General features: G+C 39.2%; 1 protein-coding gene across 3 annotated transcripts in view; it reads right to left on the reverse strand.

The window, feature by feature from the left end:
• PCDH9 (protocadherin 9) overlaps positions 1 to 21629 on the reverse strand; it is a 699152-nt gene extending 677523 nt beyond the window's left edge. For 2 of the 3 annotated variants that reach the window (XM_057401874.1, XM_057401873.1), the window contains exons 1-2: positions 21084 to 21629; positions 16680 to 19849 (exon numbers count right to left, since the gene is read on the reverse strand). In XM_057401874.1, the coding sequence (XP_057257857.1) occupies positions 16680 to 19715 (3036 nt within the window). In that variant the 5' untranslated portion in view covers positions 19716 to 19849; positions 21084 to 21629. The remainder of the gene's footprint in view (positions 1 to 16679; positions 19850 to 21083) is intronic. The other variant, XM_057401875.1, reaches the window with a different exon arrangement.
• Positions 21630 to 23441: the final 1812 nt, after the last annotated feature.

Here is a 23441-nt window from a genome sequence, read left to right on the forward strand (position 1 = left end):
AGACTACTGCTTTCCAGCAAAACATATTCACAATTACAATGGTCAGCTCTTCAATATTGTGTCAAATACCTACATAAACTGAGGAGAGGCAAGAAACCTCAGGTAACCTACAGTGACTCTGCCAAAGGGCAGATTGGTTAGATTATGTTATTTTTCACTTCCCATTTGACACAATCTGTTTCTTAAGATTCAGAGAAGTGAAGGATGGACCTTCTGGTACATTACTCGCCTTGGACTACCATATTGTTTTGGTAAGCTTCTTAACAAGTACTTCTGCATATTAAACTAGTATTTTCAGTATTCCTGAGAGATAAATCAGGTTACAAGCATTCAGTGTAAATTCAGCCTCCCCTCATTCACCATACGATAAGATGATACACTAAACCACTCATGGGATTACTGGCACTGTATGTGCATTTCATAATTTATGTATTAACATCAAAAATACTTATGTTAGTACTTGCATCAGTTACTTGTTTATGACTGAGCTAGATTTTTGTTGCTGAATTTTTATGTACTAACTGCATTTTGAACCATGGTGTGTGTATTCAATGGTAATTTCTTAAAGAGTTACAGAACAGTTGGTGATTTTCTTTTCAGGTTTTTGGCAGAGATTAGAGCCTCAGTACAAGTAGGAAAAAAGTGCTTGTTTGCTTTAGAAATAAACAGTATAACTCTTTTTGTTATTATGCTGGTAAAATTATGAGTAACTTCCCCAGAGAAAAGGAAGCAAAATGTGAGGAAAAAAGGACACCACAGTTTTAAGAAAGAGGTGCAAGACCCTCTCTGCACCTCTAGAGGTAGAAAGCCTTTCTATATTAGCAATCTTGGTTCAAAACAGGGATGTGGTCAAAAGTGAAACTTCTTTTAGACTTTCAGCTACTCTCAACTGGCCTTTTGCCCAGCATGCAGATTAGCATAATACTCTGTCCATGTTAAAAGAAAGGTCCATGACTTGAAACAGCAGGGATGCTGAAGTCAGAACGGAGCTTCTTGAAGAAACAGAAAAAGGAAGTCTGAAGGCTGAATTTATTTATTTTCGTGTTTATTAATAGGAAAGAGGTGTCCCATCATACACTTGTATTCAGTCCAAGCATCTATCACCTGACTTTGTAAATGATGTTACATTGCTTGGAGGTGATTCTCACAGCCTAAGCTTAAAATGAGAAGTTTCAAATCAATTGAAATGCAAAGACTAAATACTGCATTCCTTTCCCAGCTGAGCTTTTATTTAATGTGCCAGATTAAGAAGCTTGCTCTGCTTTACTGGATCAGAGTCAACACAGTTTGTCCAAGAAACTCAGAGATAAGGAGAAAACAGGTCTTAATCAGGCAAAATTCTCAATAAAACAAATGGGCATTTTGCCCAAGTATGTTCTGCAGAATTTATCATTATATTTTTGCATCAGCTAAGCCTGCAAAAGAGGATTGCTGCTTTCATACCTAAATTTTTGGACAACTACCCCAATCCAGAAGAGAGTAAAAACAAACTTCTCCCTTTCTGATACTTGTTTTTATCAAGCTTTAATCAACTAGAAATCCCCTAAAGAAAACTCAGACAGCAAGTTGGAACAGCATAATCTGAAGCTCCAGTGGGTTTGGATTATGTATAATGAATCCCACCGTTGTGTTAAGCTATCTCAAAAAAATACAGATCCATGAACTAGAAATGTGATTCTTTTGTGCCCTGTTCTTAGAAAATAATGACATCTATTTTATAACTGTACAAGTTCCTGTTCAGGTCACAGACAATCCTAACAATTACACTCAGAATTATTATATTCCTTAAAACTCTGGATGTCACCTGATTTGCATATTCAACTGTTTTCCTCAGCATATGCCTCAATTTTTTTTCTATAAATTTCATGATGCCCTGCTGCTCTTAAGATGTTAAAGTATCACAGATACTAAAACCGAAACACAATTTATAAAGCTTGGAAATTGCATTCTAATGATGTTGATCTTTAGATAATACCTAAAATATGTTGTCTACATGCATAAGTTGCTCAAAAGTAGGCCATGAAAGTGTCCATGTAGTATTAGAAATTATTTCAATGTGCTTAAAACTACTTGCTGAAGGTCACCCTGTGGACAAAGTAAACCAAGAAGTCAGAGCTATGCACTAGGTATACAGCTACAGTAGAGCTGTGCTTATAAAAGCATCAGACAGCCAACATGATGGTTAAACTGGTAACTGTGGAGAGCGACTAAGCTCCAGCTTCCCTAATTCTTGCTATTTAAAATGAATTAATGCTTCACACTGAAAAAACACAGAGATTACTCAAGAAACTGCAAGAGAAGGATTGGTGCCTCAGGAAAGGAAAAAAAGTGTCTTAGAGATCTCTGAGTCTCCTGCTGCCTGTTGCTGTGGGAGGAGAAAAAAAGGGATTATCGCACAGACATGAAGAGACATTCAACTCTTGATTACAAGCAAAAATATCAGTGAAATAGCTCCAATTTCACAACTATAAAATTAAGGAATGTGAAATCAGAATTGGGCTCAGATAGCCTTTACTCAGAGGTTACCTCTAACATCAACAATAAAAATTTAACTTGGGAGTAAATGAAATTATCATCTTCCTGCCCTTTTTCCATGACTATAAAATGGTTATTAGTGTAAATGTGACTCAGATTTGGGATCCCTGGTCACTGTCGCAGCCAAAAGCCCAAGTATATGAAATCTCCTTGGCTCTGGTAAAGTACGAGTGTTAAATTCTGGGAAATGATAACACTGTTTCATCCCCAAACTGTCTATATATAACAGCAAGACTAGGCACACATAAAATTATGCACGATCTTGCCTCAAGGTTAGCAACACATTCCAAGTAGAAGGAAAAATGTTATTTTCATTCCCTGCAATCATGTGATAAATAGCTGTAGGGCAGATTCAGCAAGATCTCGAAGGTTATGATTTCACAATGTAATGAATGTATTTCTAGCTCTTTACCACCTGAAAAAGCAGCAAAACAAAGCAGGATTTGTCAGTATTTTGCTTATGGCAGAAATCAGACATTGTCCAGAACCCTTCATGAGACACACTGCTACCCTCTTAACTGGTTTGATTGTAACATTAACTCCAACACTTCAACTGCTCCGCTTTCCAGCATATGGCATAATTGGAAGCAGCAGCCAGGAGGTATCACATGTTAATGGGAAATGTCTCCTACTGAGTAACTACTGACTGAATCAAATATGTGGTCTTGCAGGTAAGTTTGTAGGGGAAAATAAGAAGTAACAAAAAGAATATTGAAAATGAGAGGATCCTTAGATGGGTGAAGCATCTCTGCAGGATATGAGGAACATTTCAAGAGGTATAAACCAACCATTTACCCAGATTGCTTACCTAAAATAAACAGCACATCTTAAATGTGGCTTTAAAGGAACGGTAACCCTTCAGTTGACACACCAATAGACAATTTCAGGAGATGCTTTAACCAAGGTGGGTCACATACACTGAAAAGTGCATTCTCAAGAGTGGGGAGACACAAATTACAGCACAAAAAAAAAAAAGAAAGCAACTCATGCTCAGGACTGCTCATATCGCTTGCAAAGGAAGTGGTATTTGTTCCTATTCTCCTCCTTTATTGTCAACATGGAGTAGACTGTGAATTAAATGCTTTATTTTGATCATGTTTTCTCCACAATGCTGTGGTTTACTGAAGCAAAAGTTGAATATAGGCACATCTGTACTATCACTACCATGACTTAATGGCCTGTGTTGAATTAGTGTTTGATTTTTGATGCTTCATATTACTCCACTTTGGGGGGATGACAGTTATAACCACTGTATGCAGCTGCAGTCTTTGATGCTATCACGCATAGTTTGCAAAAGAGAAGCACCAACATTGAAGAAGGTATGAAAATGCATTGGAACTATACCAGAGAGTAATGCAAGCCTGGCAGGAACTATTATGGGTATCACTGCTAGTATCACCAGGGATATATGCGAAAGTCTAGCAAGGACTTTAATTCAGTCACGGGACCAAATTTTATGGTTTTGCCAGGCAGTAGGGCAGAGATTCACTTTGCATCACTTTAGAAGTGTCAAAGGACCTAGAATAAGTACACATGTAATTCATATCCTCAAAGGCATCTTTACATGCAAGGCAGTGTAACATGATTTTACACTGAAGTTGGTAGTGCAGTATAAAATCCTGCTAACGATAAGATATTGTAGTTTCACCTGTACATAGCCAGCTGAGATGAACTCCAGGTGTAATGTTAGGGCTGACCTCAACCAGCTACATCAAGGTATCTAATACCTGCTGATTGTCTCCACAAGGATTTTTTATTTAGACAGATACCTCACCATAGTAATCTTGATGTAAAACAAACCTCTTTTTTTTTTTTTTTTTTTTATTTTTAGTGAGGACAGAACCTTTAACAAAAATGAGAAAACATGCATGTTTAAAAAGTTAGGTGTGTACAGCACAGTCCAAATGTAAATGAGATCATCTAGCTCAGTTGATTTGAGCTGTGCAGAATAACACAAAACGTAAATTTCTCCTTTTGTGTTTTAAAAGATTTCCAAGAGCAGCAAAATTTACAGGAGAAAATACCATACAAATTTGCTTCACATATAGAAAAAGTAATACAATTTTTTTTTTCTTGTCTTTGCAAGATTTAATGCACTTTGTGAAAGTTATTATGCTGTGGCTTATAAACTTCATCTGGATGTGATAGCAGTTCAAATTTCATGACAGCATGCTAACTTATCTTTGCTATTGAAAAAACTAATGAGGTGGTAAATAGTTGCAGAGCGATGTTACATGCAGGGATATGCAGATTTTGCGAGTTCCTCATTATCTGTGTAACTGTATACATGTAAAAGTAACGAAAGCCCAAAACAGGCAGCAAAAGTTTAAGGCTTTAAAACTGGAATAGAATTGTGTTAGTGTTTTCGAACAGAAATATACTATTAAAGCAATCTCAGAAAAAGCCCCTTGATATTTCACCTAGGGCTTTCTGCCAGATCTAAGGTCTCATCAGCAACACAGGTAAAGATCACAATTAAAACTAACATAGCAAATTTATTCTTGTGCTGGTTTTATTCTAGGCAATGGCATAATGCTAAGCAGCCTTAAGGATTCTCTTTGTTGTGTGGCCTGTGGCTTTTAATTGAAGGTGCTATCACAGCATCTCTATCAGACTCCAAATGTTATGAGCAGTAGCAAGAAGTAGCACACAGTGCAAAGGGCTCTCCTGATCCTCAACTATCTTTACTGTAGACAGAAGGAAGCAAGATATAACACTCTTCAGGAGCTAGAGGATCCCCAAAATGAACTTCAAGAGTACTGAATACAAGCTAGGCTTGTATTCAGCACTAGGACATGAAAATGTTAAAAAATACCAAGTGCAAGCTAGTGAATACAAAATGTTTTTTAATGTGGTCACCACCAATCCAAAGAATGAAAGTTCTGAAATCAGGAATTACTTCTGTGACATATTTATGACAGATAAAAATCATAAATGGCAACAAGAAGTACTTTTTCTGCAACTGATCTGCACCATCTATGAAACCATTCTGCTGAAAAGTGCTCAGCATGCTGCTTTAAAAAATCAGACTCAAGGATCACTGGTATTCTGTATATTTGTATTGCTTAGGGCCAGATATATTGACTCCCTCAGTTCTAGTTAACAACGAGAAGAAGGTGTCCCAGACAACATCTCGGCAAATCCACAGTGATGAAGGTAGGCCCTATTTTCTCCTCTGACAAACTTTCAGCTTGGTTTTGCAACCCAAATGTAGTATACAACTGAGATACAGAGGGAAAATGTGTGTTTCACGTTGCAGGAATGGATTTTCTTCTCAGATTTGCATTAATAACTATAATTTACTCTGATTCTTTAAAATCTGCTGGAATAAGTCAAAGCAAGTATCTATCTAGTTTAGATGTGTTTTACTTCCCATATTATGCTTCTATCCATATATACTTCCAAATGCTTCAGACCTTTGAATCTTAATGAAGCCAGTGGGTTCATTAGAAGTATTTACCTACAGCAGTGTGTGGTTATAAGTTTGGTGTGCTACAGCAGATCATACACAAATGTGCCACTTCTCTACTGCGATAGTATTCCTGTGAGGGGAAATCTCAGCTTTCTAGTATGTGTGTACAAGTGCTCAGAGAATGAAAGATGAGATTAAAAAGAGAAATAAGAAAGGACAATGACAGTTTCTCATAAAAGAAAAAGATGTTTAAGTATCAGCCAAGTAACTATGATTTTTTATATAATTTATAGTGGAAGCCTGAAGACTAAAATACTCCACAAGCCATTAGTTTCTTGGTACTCTGTGACAGATTAAAATATTTCTTAATCAACTGTTAAAGCACAGAAGGTGGCCAAAGCCTAGATTTGAGCAAAGATGAGTAATAGAGAAATCCAGGGACATTCAGCAGGTATGCTATCAATAGACACATCACAAAACCACAGAAGTGTATCAGTTTCTTAAATACCTTGAAAAACACCTATCATTTGACAATTTCTTAGCCAGAATTTGAAAAACCTTATTAAGAAAAAAAGGTTCTGATTTGTAATCAGGAGAAGCAGATTAAAGATGACAAAAAAAAAAAGGCAAAAAAGAAAAAAATAAACCACAAAATTATTAGGAGATACAAATCACTTGCTGAAGGTCTGGGACCACTCCTTTTCCTGGAAGCACTCTGAAAGCCTACACAGCTCACCCAGAAGTGGTCACGCTCTACCTGTTAAGTATTACAAACTGCATGAGGTTTGTTGCAATGTTATTAATTCCATAGCTAAGAACAAAGCAAAAGTAAGTGTATTTATTTAAATCTCATTCATACAATATATTTTCATCTCATTTACATGAGATTGACATTCACACAATTCATACCACTAGTCACCTACAGCTTAATTGTCCACCTGAACTGTACCATTACTCTCAAAAAGACAGTCATCAGAAGTCGAACCAAACAGGATCAGAGTGAAACAAGGGTAGTTTCCCTTCACTATATCCATGTTTCTCATCTAATTACACAGTATAGACAAGCATTGCCATTTTTAAGTCACTCCAGTTTGAGGAATAAAAAAGGGGTTGTAAAATAAAAATAAAATGCCAATCAGTAGCAGATCACCTATCTTGCTCGTTTCATTTTGTATTTCTCCTGATTGACAACCTGGTGCTCTTGTAGCATACAAAGGTAAAAAAAAAAAAAAAAACAGGCATTCATTTCAAACTGAAATGTTTGACAGATGTTACAGCTGCCTGAAACATAACTGATGAAATTTCAAGTAGGAAAGTCCATGTCCTGTACAGGGGAGACATTAAATTTCAACAGGCAAGGTTTACTGTCCTTAGACAGATGCAGATTTCTTTTCCTTTTTTTATTTATCTGGCAGCTGTTAAAAATATGGGCGACGACTATCGCTTTGCTGTTGGTGCACAGACTACCTCCTGCTGCTCTGGATGCCACAGACTTCAGTGGGATTTGTGTTTCAGGGTACTGTTGTCACAAGCTGAAGGCAATTTCAAATTCTCTCACTGGTAACACTAGCACTTCACTGATATTTTGACCTGCATTTCTGAAATGGTGAAAGTAAAATAATCTGACAAGTGACTGAAAATTCATGCTGCTAGAGACACATATCTAAACCAGAGAGGTAAAAGAAGCATTTTTACAGTATAATGTGAATGGCTAGATACGATGGAGGGTAGAGACCAGAAGTTTCCAACTTCCTTTTTTCCCTATTCGCTTACACAGAATGAGGTATAGAGGAGCATGCAGCACCGAGGAAAAACAGAAATACTCAAAACAGTAGCAAAGCAAAAAAACCCGGTGCTTCATTGCACCATCTTCCTAAAATAGCTGCACAAATGGTCAGATAATGATTTATCAAAAAGTAGTAAGTCTTTCTGCTGATTCAGGAGCCTTTGAATTTGAGCCATAATCTAAAGAAGACTTTCCCAAAGGCAACTGTGCACATTATACATTTTCGTATGCATATATACTACTCAAATAACACCTTTACTTAAAGAAATACACACTCTTAAACCCCTTCTCTTGACCTCAGTAAGAAAACTGGACTGGATCATGCTTTTCACTGGTAAAGTGAAGATTATGGATCACACTGGATCATCCTCTTCACTGGTGTGGGATGCATCTCACCCAACTGTATCCATCAGCTTTGGCAATCAGTTTAAACCAGCATATTTTCTTTAGGGTGCTGTAAATCATGAACCCAGGAAGCAGATTAGAACTGACAGGATGAATCCCACCCTAGTGTCAAGAGAAGCATAATCAGGTATTCTGTGCACAGGTGCTACCAGCTAAGTATACTGTTGGAAATTGTATAAATTATATTTTTTGTGAACATCATTTCCAGAAATTAGACTGGATCCGCAGTCAGAAGTTGGGCACCTGAAGGAACCATAATGTTCAGATATATTCATTATGTGCTACAAAGAGAGGGACTGGCATAACATCAGTACTGCTAACACCTACTCCACTGAATGGAAAGCTACTAAAACCAGATGTTAAATATCAATTCCTCTCAGGCTTTGAATCTTATTCTACACAGGAAGGAGGTGATTTCTTTAATTAAAATTCATGAGTCTGCACCCTTTTCTTGAGCTCCTGCACCCCTTCCTGTAAAACCAAGCTTATGTTAAAACTTTCTTCCAAAAAATACTGGTAAGGAGAATGTAGAGGCTCACATAAACCTCAGTGTTGAAAGCATTTTCTCATGAAGTTCAATAGCAAATCCTGTATTTCTCTTAAGGAATATGGATGAATAATCCCTATAGTAACCTGATACATAGGTCACATATAGAAACACATGTTTCCTATAGATTCCTTTATACCAGAAACACAATTGCCTCTATAACCTTATGTGTTTTGAAGGAGCACAGATTATGAGACAGGTATTTACATTTATTGAGTTTAGCCATTTAAGAGAGAGATTACTACTAGCTACCAATCAGCAAGAGGCTGTATGTAATGTTGGCAAATATCATTCACAAATGAAACATGGTCTTCCTCTTATTCCCCTCCCCCCCATGTTTTAAAGGCTATATGACCCTATCAGGCATAGGCTAAAATAGCTCATTTGATCAAAAATATTGTACAGGCAGTTATTTAACAATTTTTAACAACCGAGAAAACCAATCACAGAATTTCCTTACTAATAACACATGAAAGCCTAGGAGTTACTAAGATTATCCTACAAAATTACAAATAAAAGTAGTTGTATCTAAGAATTTGGTTGGAAGGAATGAAGGAGAATGGGTATCAGTTTGAGGCTACTAAGTACTTTACAAGCCAATATCAATAGCAATTCTCTTTCAGCTATCAGCCAATGAGAATATCTGGTTTAATTTTTTTAGAGTGGGGAGAGGTTGCTGTTTTAAAATGCTACCTAGATCTTGCTTCTGCAAACGTGGGAGGAGAAACAAATGAAAGAAGAAAAATCTGACAGCTGATCCTCTGTATTTTATCAAATTCATCTCAGAATAAAATTATCTGTAATTCACTTGACTCCAAATTAACTTTACATATTTTTAGATTTTGGAAATACTATCTCAACATTATCCTATTACTCTGATGAAGCAGTTAACATCAAGAAGAGCTGCATATGGTGTAAATCAGATTTACTATGGTTTAGATTTAGCTTCAAATACTACTCTAAAAAACGGCTTCTTATATTTCTCTTGTAGCAAGAAGTGTGTTTATTCCAGAACAACTTTCAAATAACAATATTAATATTTGTGCACAAAAAAATCAGTGTGGCATTTACAAAAGAAATGGCAAAACTACACATCAGCTCATAGAAAACTAGAGACACTACACACCAACAAATCCTGACAAACGCTGAATTACACAATTTTCCCTCTGTCCAACAGAAGATGCAGAACAACCTATACCAATACTTTAAAACAAATCTCCTTACACTTCACTAGCTGCAAAAGAAACAAGAAAAAACAAAGAATGGGTAACTTTTGAGACTGGTACAATTTAGACACCATAGTACATCTACAAATCAGGTATTTAACCAACTTTCTCTGTATTATCGTGCATGATTCATGATACTCACAAGAACTGAAAACTAAATTGATAAAGCAGGCCAAATCTTTCAATCATTTGAAAGCCCAGATTTTTTTAGTAAGATCAATATGACTTTAATATCAAACTTTTCTGAATCCTTTAGTACTAGAAATAATCTACAAATGTTTTGTATGGCTACAACAGTGTTGCTATGCAAAACAATCATCTCATTTATTTATTTATTTGAAGTTTTCGTAATTGCGGGACCAATGTAATAGCGTAGTAGTACCAATTTAAGGTGTGTTTTGTCAGATATGACTAGTTCTGTTTCCAGAGAGTGTTTATAGCTCAGTAGAACACAACCCACTACAAAAAAAAAAATAGTGCAAGTATTTTAGAAGGAAATTCTTTTGTATGAAATTTTAGTTATAAAAGAACAGTTAAGACGATACGTATTTTGCATCTAGACACGCCTTTAAAATCTCAGTTAGACAAGAAGCTAAAGCCTCTTATGTTGTAAATGTCTTGCTAAAAGACACCAATGGAAATGAACAGAAGCAGCCCCTTCACCCCATACTTCAGTAAAATATTATAGGATCCATTCATTTCTTATGTACAGCCTGGGAAATCTTTTTTCAGTCAATGGAATGTCATCTCATGTAAACCAGAAATGAACTGATTAAATGTCCACATCAGTCTGTTGGGATAAATCTCTTTACATACCTTTCACCACAGGCTGGAAAGTCAAAGCAATAATAAAAGAAAAAAAGTGACACATGACTTTGTGTTTGGTTTTCCTTCAGCAAAGACTCGAAAATTATAGAACACATGTGAGATGGCTGTACTTGAGTAGCAACTGAGACAACTTCTCAGGATAGATTTTAGAGATAACCATGATATTTTGTGGGAGAAGTGATAACAAAATTCAGGTATCACCTGTAATTCCTGTTAGATCTTTCATAACATGGTATGTCCATTTTGTCAGTTATATTCTGTATGTCCAGTGCAATTAAATGGCAGTGCAAGAAGGTACAGAATATCCTGAAATAAATGACACTTGAACTCAGGTATTCTTGAACTGAATTTGCCTAGATGAGGATTGGTCCATTAGGTATTATGCATCTGCCCTTGTACAGAATATGTATAAATGAGCAGTTCTACTGCAAAACCAAGAATCCTAAAATTGATGAAGCGTTCTTACAACTTGAAACCTGCATTTCAGACAGGTAGGGTGTGCCCGTTAAAGAGCTGCTGAATGTAAATGGGTCAAAGTTTTTGTATCTTTAACATCTGTTGTTTATACCCAAGAAAGCACATCAGGGGCAAGAAAATTAATTCCCCAATTGCTGTCAACCAAGTTAGGGAACAGCAATAAACAGCTTACTGTAAGCCTCTAGCTACAATAAAATTGCTGTCAATAAAGTGTGGCTGATACAGTTTTGGTGCTAGAAGAATAGATTCTTTGGAAGTGAAAATCTGAAATGGAAACTAAAAACATCCTCCCTTGTTTCTACATACAAAAAAAGCATTATCACAAAATTCCAATAGCCTTAAACTCTCAAGATCCAGTTCTCACTCCTGTGTGTGGCACAAATTTATTAGCCTTTGTGAAACTTTGGCTTTGCACATTCAGGACAGAATGTGATTCTGATAAAAATCTTTTGCATGGGAAACATTTAAAGAGAAATGAAGCTTGCTAAGCTTTCACTATCTGTATCTGTAGACACAAAATGTTCCCTAATCCAGTTTAGCATTTCTCCTGTCACAATTGAAAGCAGTATTATAGCTTAGGGTTATATTCAGATTTCCATTATAACCCCCAGTTTTCACATGCTCTTAACTTTCTGAAAAATTCTTCTTTTCAGCTGAAATTTTCCATGCTTGGTCTCAGCTCAAAGATGAATTTCTTTAGACAGTTGAGCAAAATATGTTAACCTATTTTTCAGTTACACAAGGATAGAAAAATACACTGTACATTTTTGCCATTGCTAATATTTTAGTATAGGTATATAAATATACAGAACTAGAAAACAGCTGGATTTCACATGCAGAGGTTTTTCCGGGTGACCAGTTCTCACCCAAAACTAATATCCATGCTAATATATAAAACAAATTAAGCATAAAAAAGAAACAACAGTGTTTTTTTTTTTTTCTTAACCTACTAAGTGGTAAAACAAGGCCACTAAAAATAATACCACACACTGAATTACGGAATGCTATGGTTACAGGATTTTAATATTTGCAGGTGGCGTAGGCTCTGCATTGCTGTTCCAATGCATCGATTTACGCACCTTGAAATTGCCACTCTCAGTCTATCAAATTAAGAGACATTAATGTTTTCAGCTTGTCTTTTCTCTTACATAAACCCCAAAGTTATAAATTTAAAAACTACAGAGTAGGACAACATCAATTATGTTTGCCACAGAAAGCTTAAGTGATCTGCATTGATCAGTGGGAGCCGGCTACTTGTTCCTTGATCAGGCAAGAAGTCCACTGACTGAAAAAAGAGTAAAGCAAGCTCCACAGAGGTCATGTTATTATGATTAAAAATATACCTTAGTATGGAACGCATTTAATGTGCCAGTCAAGCCCCAAATCTTTTAATTTCTGACATCAGAGCACAGAAGAGGACAGTGTTAATATATATTTAGCTTTCCTGAATCTACTAGAACTGTGCACATCTTCCAAATTTATAAGCTATCATCTTGATTCAGAGAAGTGCTTAAGAGTGTGCTTATGGTTGTCTTTCTTGAAGACAACACCTGAAGTCATTTGGACTTTAAGGATCTGCTTCAGTCCCACCACTTTAAAGTTAAGCACATGCCTAAATGCTATTTGATTAGGAATGAAGACTGAAGGTTTTGCTAGTAACTCATACTGATACTTTCTGTGTGTGTGTGTGTTACTTGTTTACTGCTGTACTTTGATTAAATGAAGTTGTTAAAATTTAACACTGGGATAACCACAGTAAATTGGGCCTAATTTCTTCTATCATTTAATCCATTGTTAATCTAATGACACTGAGTCAGAATTTTTTGTCTGTTTATTTGCTTTTTATAAAAGGTCTTTCACACAGAAGAATACAACATGTTGTCTTCTACTGTATTTCTATGTAGCTGTTTGGTGTAGTAACTTACTAATTTGAAATGAATTTTAAAGTTCAATCAAATACTGAAAAGAACACTGATTGAGAAGCCTGCATAGATTTCAGTATCCTTTATGAGTCATAACACTGATTTTGGAAGCTTAGCTATACAAGCTGGTGGTATGCAATATCCTTTCCATACTCCTAATTATGTGAATTAGCATTTAGAACAATCCCAAATTCAAGTATTCAAAAATGCTCTTTTCAGAGCATCCACCAGGTTTACTGCAAGATAGGCACTTGAAGACGACTTTGGTTTTTATGCTGGGTACTTGTGAAACATCAGCCTGTGCAATTCAAAGTGACATACAAAGACTTAACCACAGAATTTCCACTAAATTTATAGACAATTGCACAGAAATTGCCCAGCAAAAAAAAAAAAAAAAACCACAACAGAAAAAAATCGCCCAAAACCACCCAACTAAGAAATCTGTATTGACGTATCTATTTGTGAATTCTAAAAGCTTTTTGACTTAAGACCCAGTTCTTAACAGATTTCTAGGACCAACCTCCGACTAAAAGTAACGGGATTCTGCTTGAATGAAGTCCAAATGTTGACTTAGGTCTCAGCTCTATCAATGTATCTGCAAGATACATTGCATGTGTATTTACCTTGGACTGAAAGAAACTGCAAGCAAAAATGGAGGATGCTAGTATTTCTCAGATATATGTTAACCCTGTTTCTTCTTTCCCTATCTTAACATCCTCCTCAATTCCCTCACCCTTTGCAAAACACAAAAAGAAAACTTGTGGAATATACAGGTAACTTAATTCAACTTTAACATTAAATACAGAGAAATTAATTACACTAAATCTCAAGAAAACAGTACAGTAGCACAGAACTAATAAACATCTCTTCCTAAAGGAATTTTCAGAAATGTTTTTCAGACACTATGGCACTAGCAAACACTACTATTCAGTAATATTTTTAAGTCTGAATACTTTGTTTAAAGCCATACACTATCACAAATCTAACCCCAAAACACTTATGAAAGTGTATTTAACTCCTCTGATAACTGAATATTAGCTAAAATGCAACCTAATTTCAGGAATTACAGACAGAATAATAAGAAGGCTGCTAATGACTACTACCATTGCTGGCTATACTCCTCCAGCCAAAAGTGACAAGAGGGCTGAAAAATGTTATGTCCTGTAACTCTCCTCACTGGGTGGGGGAAGGACATTATCTCCTTTCCCCATGGAATAAAAATACAGAAGCTCAGTTAAGATAAGTGTCTGCCTAAGAAAAAGTTGTATTTTCAGTAACATGCAAGTTTTTGCAGGGAGTGCTTCAAATCACATGAGTATCTGCTGACTTCAAAAAGAATTCTATAAAACTTCAGTGGAATTTGAATCAGGTCCATATACAGGTATGTTGACTGACACTATTATTAAACCGAAACCATGTACATGTTAATGTAAGTAACACAGGTAAAACTGAGAATACTATTAGTATTTTTTGTTCAGCTTTCCTTCCTTCTTCTTCTCCCTCTCCCCCCCCCCCCATTCAATTGCACTGCGTGGAATTTATACATTCTGCCAGGTAAATAATTTTTGGGGTCTTAACTGCCTGTAAATGTTGTGGGGGATTAAGTTTGAGATTCCTAAATACAGTTTGGAAAGCTAATTAAAGCTTTCAGAACAGAAAAGGAAAGTGTGGGTTGTGGGTGTTAACATTTAACTAAAACTGGGAAGAAAGCTTCATCTGATTATTCACAGGTTATGCAGAGCTCTTCTATAAATTTGTTGGGTTTTCTTTTTAATTTTTTTTTTTTTAACTTATGCTGACAGTATGTGTAAGCTACAGTGCAACAGCCTGAAAATGGCTCTGGGATTCTACCCTTAAAATCTTTAGAAAGGTTAAGGTTTCATGAGAATCTACTGCAATGTTTCCAGTGTCTCACTGTAAGTACGAGTTGTTTTAGAGCAGTTACTTTAGAAGAACTGCCTTAAAAGTGCTTGTTTTATTCTTAGCATCTTGTTAGTGTGACACCTTACAGACAACCCAAAGTCAAGACACAGTTCTGGGAACATCACATTCATCTCAGATAAGGCTAATGCAACAGCAATAGGATGACTTTACCCTAAACTTGGATACTGTCAAATTCCTTTTGCAAAGACAAGCCTAAATGCATCTCACTTGATTCTCTAGGATTCATATCCCTAATAAATTCAGACAAATCACAGTCACTTGGAGAATACAGTGCCAGGGGAATATGAACGTGGCTCCTAACACCTACGAAGTCAGTGCAAGCCAAAGTGAAGTGCTGAGGATGCTGCCTTGCAAACACACAAACTTAACTACTGGCCGCTCCAGTGCAACTCTCATTAAATAACAGGCTCTTTGGCTGTAATATTGGCTTGATCCTTCTTTTTCCTTCCTTTCACTTCCCCTTCCATCCCCCATTCCCCAGCTACTGCAGGGCTGGCACCGGGCCAGCGCCGGCGACGTGGTACCTCAGCGCCATCTACAGGCTGAGCCGGCACGACGACCCAGCGCCAAGAGACAAGCACCAACAAAATAAATTAGACAGCACCGCGTTTAAATCTTTATTAGCAAGGAATTATTAGACCTAAGGAGAAGGGAAAAAAAAAAGAAAAAGACACCTAATATTGGATTTGGTCGAAATATGAGTTTCTCAGCCTCCTAATCCCTCTTCACATGGTGTATTTCACAGTTTAAAACAAAATATGACAGATCGTTTACGCATTACGGAGAAAATATTTACAATGTGCTTTTTTTTGTTTCCTGCATAATTCAGATGTATTCAGAGAATGCATTATTTTCAAAAGTATGCTTTGGCCATTTTTTAAAATATGCAACAAACTGTCTATGCGATACCAACTTTCATCTATTACAACAAAATCATTTTGAACACAAAACAGAGGAAGACTTCTGTATGGCTTAGTTATATCCTACCAACAAACCACGTGCTTCACAGATGAAGTAGCTTGGAGATTTGGCTGTCTTTGTTAAGGGTAAAAAATATTTAACCCCTTTAGTAACACTAACTTAGCAAGATTCCAAAGCAGAATGAACTGTGAAAGAAACTCAAGCCAACTCACTTTGAAATTTGAAACTGAAGGTACATACCCCTTCAATCTTGAAACACTCAAGATTTTCTGACTGAAATTTAGCATATAAGGAAGCTGTTTTTCTTCTTCAATAGCTTTTACATTTGGACAGTCATATATGGGGGAGAAAAAAAAAAGTCTTTTTATTTTTCAGTTTTGTATAAGCACATGTATGTGCACATGCATAATAGTCCTTTTACAACCAGTATTCTTCAAAACCCAAAGTATCAGAGGCATTGCATAAATGCATGGTTAAGCCCCAGGTAAATGATAAAGAGGTCGATTTTTTTTGGTTGTTTGATTTTGTTGGGCTTTTTTTGTTCCCCCCATGACGTAACTAAGTGAAATTAGACTGAAACAAACAACAAACAAACCACAACACGGGGGCACTTTTAATACTGGTTGATTGGGCACTTGTATGCAGTACTTATAGACCAGTAAAAGTGCTCGTTTACCTGTCTGGTGTGTAAGGGGCCCTTTGTCTTGAAGCCTCCTTGGGAACTGCACTCTGAGGCACTGAAGTGATCTGAACTAGTGGAAGAGCGTTTGGAAAGGGTGTCACAACCACCAACAAAGGTGTTGTCCAACGGGAGTTCCTGAATCACATGGTGCTTTTTCACTGAAACTGGAGTGTCAGGTTTGAGATGAAAAGCAGACTGTGGAGAGGCAGATTTGTAATGCTTGGCAAGATCAGGACTGTTAGGCTTAAAGGTTGTTGGTGGTGCTGTGCCCCAATCAAATCTTCCTATACTTTGCTCCTCCAGCTCCGCTGGAAGGCTTATTGTCCCATTGATAGGTTCATGTACTGCATCATCAGGTTTGGACTCCTCAATGGTCACAAAGTTCAAAAGAGAGCTCTTTGGAGATTTCCTTTTCTTCCTTTTCTTTTTCTTGTTTTGCTTGTTCTCCTGATTGGGAGACATCCACTCAGCACCTTGCTTGCTCCTCTGGGCGGCTTTGAATCTGGATGCATGGCGACAGCGAACAAGAACAGTGACAAATATCACCACTATGACAACCATGGCACCCGCCACAATGGCAATCATGATTGTGAGATAGTCCTCATTTTGGTAGGGTTGGCTACTGTCCCCTATATTCCGGTCCAAAGGTGTTTCCATAGTCCTGCGTATCAAGTCATAAATATAAGAGGCATTTCCAGCAGTATCATTTACGTACAAGAACACAAGCACAAGAGTATGCAGGGATTTGGGATAACCCAAATCACTTATGTTGACAACTAAGCGATGCAGCCCCACATCATTAGGAGTCGGTTTTTCTTCCAGAGTGATATTACCTGTCACTGGATCAATCCGAAACAAACCCTTGTTATTTCCACTTACAATTGTGTATTTAAGCTCAGCGTTCATGCCAGTGTCTATATCCACAGCAAAGACTTCAGCTACCACAGATCCTGGAATTGCTGAGAGTGGCACTAGCTTAAAAGAAGTGTTAGAAGGTGGGTAGATGACAACAGGGCTGTTATCGTTAACATCCATGACATTTATGGTTACTTTTGCTGTAGAAGAGCGAGGAGGTTGCCCTCCATCCACTGCCTTAACATCAAAAGTGTAGGAGCTCTGCTGTTCTCGATCAAAGGAAACATTGGACTTTATAACTCCAGAGTATGGATCCAGCACAAAGTTTTCATTGTCATTCAGGATGGAAAGGGTCACTGCTTTATTTTCCCCAGCATCTGCATCAGTCACTGTGATCACCCCCACTGTGCTGTACTTTGGTAAGTTCTCTGATACAAAAAACTGGAAGTGGTTATGAGTAAATTTGGGACTGTTGTCATTTTCGTCCAACACAGTAACAATTACGGCTGCTTGACTCTGCAAAGGAGGGGTGCCATTGTCTCGGGCTGTAACAGTGAAAATGAAACGCTCCTGCTCTTCTCTGTCAAAAACTCTGGAGGCTGTCAAAACTCCTGTCTTTCGATCCAGATCAAAAAAGGAGGCATTAGGGCCAAGCTGATACACAATGTCTGCATTTTTCCCACTGTCTTCATCTGTGGCACTAATAGTTGTTAAGTATAGACCACGCCGATTGTTTTCAGAAACTGACAACTCAATTACAGGCTGGCTGAAAATCGGAGGATTGTCATTTTCATCCTCCAGTTTAACTCTTACCAGGGCAGTCTGGTTCAAACTGGGTTTGCCAGAATCAGAAGCAACAATTTTAAAGCTGAATTCTTTGGTGCCCTCATAGTCCAACAAGGAAGAGGTCTCTAATAAGTACTGGTTGTCGTAAACCGCCTTCAAGTGGAAGGGGACCTCTCTCTCAATGAAACAGATCACTTTGCCGTTCACATCAGTGTCCTTATCTGAAACTGTAATTAGGGCAATCTTTGTATTGATGGGATCTTTCTCAGATAAGTACACTGTGCCATTGATGGGACTTATTATGTACCTGAGGTCTATGTTAGGAGGGTTATCATTTACATCTGTGACATTGATGGTAACAGTGGCCCGGGCTGGTGTAGAGCTACCATCACTAGCCAGCACTGTCACTTTGTGAATAGCAGTCTCTTCTCGATCTAAGGACCTCTGAACTGTAATCAGCCCTGTGGTGTTGTTTAAAGCAAAAAATCTTTTGGTTGCAGGGGCGACTTGGGCACCAAAAATGTATCTGATTTCTGCATTGCTTCCTATATCTGCATCAGTAGCATGAAGCTGAATTACAGAGGTACCTACAGGGGCATTCTCTGGTATGTGAACCTCTACTTGACTCTCTTTAAACACTGGCCTGTTATCATTGACATCACTTACTGTGACTTGCAGGATGGCTGTGCTGGATTTCTGAGGGGTACCTCCATCTTCCACTTTGATTTTCATCACGTAGGTGTCCTTTTGCTCTCTGTCCAAGTTCTGCTGCACAATCAGCTGAGGCCATTTCTCTCCTTCTGGAGTTTCTACAATATCCAGTCCAAACACACTCTGCCCATTTAACAACTCATAGTGCTGCACACCGTTGAAACCTGTGTCAGGATCTGTTGCTGACGGGATTGGAAAGCGACTGTTGATCAGAGTGTTTTCTGGGATGGAAATATTGATGACAGGAGATGGAAACATAGGTGCATTGTCATTAGTATCCTTTACAATGATTTTTATTTTGATCAGCCTAAAAAAGTCATTGGGGAGAATCACCACTTCAAGTTCAAAGAAACACTCATTTTCTTCTGCATATGAAGCTCCAGCACAAAGTTTTTCTCTGTCTATTCTATTAGATGTCGTAAAGATTTCCCCAGTGTTACTGGACACTTTGACCAAAGGCGCATCCCCTGCTTTAGACACCAGTCTGTAGACAAGGCTGGCACTGGTCCCCGTGGCAGCATTGATATGAGAAATGTTCAGGTCCTTTGGTATGTTCCCTATGGGTATGTTTTCAGGAAGCTCCTCTCTAATAGTGTAAATAAGTTCTTGAGCTATAGCAGAATCCAGCCTCAAACAGGCAATCAAAGCAGCCAACAGGTAAAAATTTCTCAGGTCCATGATAATGTTTTTATTCTCTTTGCCCGGATTTTAGGACTTAAAGGTTTCCAGAGAAGAATGATGCGCAATTTGCAAGAGAAGGCATGCATGGACTGCAGGATGCATTACATCTCATTTCTTATTTGGAGACAGCACTGTCAACACAACCACACAGAACAGCATTATTGTTTTTTTATGAATGACAAATCCACGATCTCAAACTAATATTGTTTTTGCAATGCACACTTGCAGCAGTACATTTTCCTACTTCTCCCTTTTACAAGCAAACCCTCCGGACAAATGCACCAATATCCCGTCTGCTGCATTTGCACAGAGCGAGGACGGAAATGACTACTTGCAGTTTTGAGGGTATCTACTGTTTTGACACGTACTTTCAGAATAATTTCTTGGCACACTGTGTAATCCATAAATGTGCATTCCCCTCTACCCTCCTCCACCCAGTCATTTGGTGCAAGTGAAAAATCTTCCCACAATACTTCTGGATTTTAACTGCTATGTCAGTTGCCAAATGTAATTTGTTGTTTGCTTCCACACGTATTTTTTAGCTCTTACTAACGAGATTTTTCTCTGCTTCTTGTGTCTCGCATCCCTCTCTATAGCTATCATACTGGGAAATAACCACCCGGACATGCTGCTGCTGCAGCAGTCGTCACTGGCTACTTCATATCCCTGTTAACTGATGAGACAATAACAGGACTTACAGTTTCTTACACTCTCAGCTCAGTGTTTCCCCTCCAGATGTTGGATACTTCTCTTTCTGTTTAATAACCTTAAACTTTATTTGGTTGTTTTTAAACACAGTCTAAATAAGGAGGCTGGAAATTCCAAATGTAACTTAGGAGCAGCCAGCATGCTTACAGATGGGGGGGGGGGGGGGGGATGGATTATCTTCTCTGATGATGAGAGGAAGAAAAAGGGGCAGCCTTTCCCCATTGACACTGATCTCCCTTCAGGATGGTATTAACAGCTGCCACACATAAATACTGCAGACTAATAATGCACATGAAGGAATAAAAAAAATATATTAAAAAAAAAAAGAAAAAAGAGAAAGCAACAGACAGACTTCTGCTTGCATGCTGTGCTAACCACGAATTATCTGGGTGCAAGGCTGCCAGCACCTACAGCTCGGCGGAACCGGGCAGCCCTTAAGCACTAATCTTATCTGCATTAAGCTGCACGGTGCCCGTGATTACTTCCATCAGAGTGATGCAGGTAGGGATGCAGAGACAGCGAGTAGGTGAGATTTTGCCACCAACATCAACTGAATAGGAAACACTGATCCTTTCCCTAGATAAATATACTGCGAGGTGGCTTTTTCTCTTTCTTTAAATGAAATGCAGTACAGTGTATGGGTAACTTTGCACTTACGTTGGTCGTCTACCTTTGAGGATCTGCTGCGGCTAAGCAGTGATCTGTTCCAGCAGATACAGCACAATGCATCTGGTAAACCACCAGTTTTGGAGAAATTAGCAGCTGCCAAACGCTTCCTCCTCGAGGTATGTGTTGCTTCGGGGTGGCAAAGCAGCAACTCCAGGGAACAAATTCCCAGTTCTGCCGTCAGTCATCCTCTCCACATTTTATTCCCGTTAAACGACGATCCTTTGGGTGTTAAACGCGCACGTAACTACCCAAACAGCGAGAGGAAAAAAAGGGAAAAAAAAAAAAAAGAATCCGGTGCACTTCTTTAGACGGGGGGTATTTTCCACTCTGCACTGCACGCAATTCCCATACCCCTCTCAGTAGAGCAAGAGGCAGCTACGTGAAGCGTGCAACTTCTTACTGGAAATGACAGGAGTTGGTCTGGCGGTGGTTCTCTTCTCCCTCTTTATCTCTAGGGCGATAGTAGCCCACGAATTCAGAAAAAAAAAATATATAAAAAAATGAAATCCTAATAGGTTGTTGCTCTAGTGACGGGAGGAAGCGAGGCACTCTCCCCCCGCCGCCTCCTCTTTCTCCTCCCTCCCAGCCTCTCTCCCTCCCCCCTTGCCACACGCTCTCTCGTCTCTCTGAGCCGAAATTCTTGATATAACTCTCAATAAGCCCAGAGGGAGGGTGTGAGCAACACCGGAACGCCCCTCCCGCCGCACCCCATTGGCCCGTACTGCCAAGGGCGGGGCATGGGCGGAACGCGGCCCTGCCATTGGCAGCAGGGCACGTCGCTCCCCTGGGCGGCTGGGGGTTGGCGTGCAGCCGGGACGCGCAGCGATCTGCGGAAGGGTGCGGGGGGATGTGCGGCGTTGCGCCGCGGAGACTGAGGACGGGGAAAAGCGGGAGGGTGTACGCGGAGGCGGGCGTGGAGTTGGTGTCGCGGCGATCCGGCGGGAGGGAGCTCTGCGGTCGGGGGCGCAGCGCGGCGGGGGAAGGATGGAAGGGTTTAAGGGGAGCGCACCAGGGTCCGGTGCCACCCCGGTGGGCTTAAAGGGTCGTCGAGCTTGAGAGTCCCCCTAGGAGTGCCCGGGAAGTAAGGGTTTGATGCAGGTTGGGGTTGGTGGTGGGGGTTTTGGAGAGATTTGCGTGTGATCTGGAGCGTGCTGGGTCCCCATTGCGTGGGGGAGCGGGGCCGTAGCAGACCTATGGTGTCCGCGCGGTGTCCGCGCAGCCTCCGCAGCGTGGCGCGGGTCCACCGCCCGGCGCCGCGCAGGCCCGGAGGAAATACTGTGTCCCGGCCCGCCTCCGCGCGGTGCGAGCTTATGTTTAATACATGGCTTTTCATTTATAATTAACAAGACTCTGACTCCAGCCCCGTCTCGGCGCCCATTTACGGCCGCACACCTTTCTCCTTCCCCTTCCCGAAGGGTCAGCCGAGATACGTGCTGAAGGAGGGGGTGAGCTGCTCTGCTGGTTCGGGGTTTGTCTGCTTAAACGTTGAATGGGGAAACATTCTCCCTCCGGTTTGATAAATAATAAAAGTGATTGTTTCGCCTTCCCCATAAATGACACAGGTAAATTGCCCAGCTAGCCACAAAGAAGCATCACACACCTGGAAGACAGTGTAATAAAATGCCAATGTATTGCGATATGAGTGACCTCAAAAGTGTGACAAGATGATGATTATAGTCTAGTGCATTATATGTAGTGCCTTTTTCAACATTTTCTGAAGCATGAATGAACCTTCGTTTGACTGTGTTTTTAATGGCTAGCTTTTCTCAGCTTGAACTTCCGAGCTGCATGACACAGTACTTACCCAATTCAATATGCCCAGGTACGTGGCCACGCTGGTTGCTGCTTTCAAATATACATGCGTACAAAAACCAAAGATAAGATTGGCATTTGACTTTTTCTGTACGCGGCACTATATCCAGATAATATACACATTTTCAGCCAATCGCATTGGCCAGGTAAAAAAACCCTGAGTTTCCACTGTCAAGATTTTATGTTTTCAGAGGCAGGCTTCTACCTTCAGACTCCTATATGCGTCTGCACATACAACACGCTGTTAACTGGTGGTGGAAGCTGCTTGTTATCTGTCAGAGGTCAGTAATTTGCATGGCTTGGTATTGTGAGGTACACACTGATAAATGTACATATCCTCGCTAGTCAAGCAGATGCAGATGCTGTATGTGCAAAACATCGCACATCCTGTAATCCTACGATGTGTAAAGATTAAACACTTAGTTTTGCTGTGCTTTGTATTTGTGTCCAAAAGACTCCTGTTACAGACACGCATAGAAAAATTGATCTTGGTTTTGATGACATCAAGTAATGGCAGCAAACAGAATTGCTATT

This window comes from Pezoporus wallicus, unplaced genomic scaffold, assembly GCF_028554395.1.
Source record: "Pezoporus wallicus isolate ANWC-B61680 ecotype Strahan unplaced genomic scaffold, APGP_CSIRO_Pwel_v1 contig_6926, whole genome shotgun sequence".
Lineage (NCBI taxonomy): Eukaryota > Metazoa > Chordata > Aves > Psittaciformes > Psittacidae > Pezoporus > Pezoporus wallicus.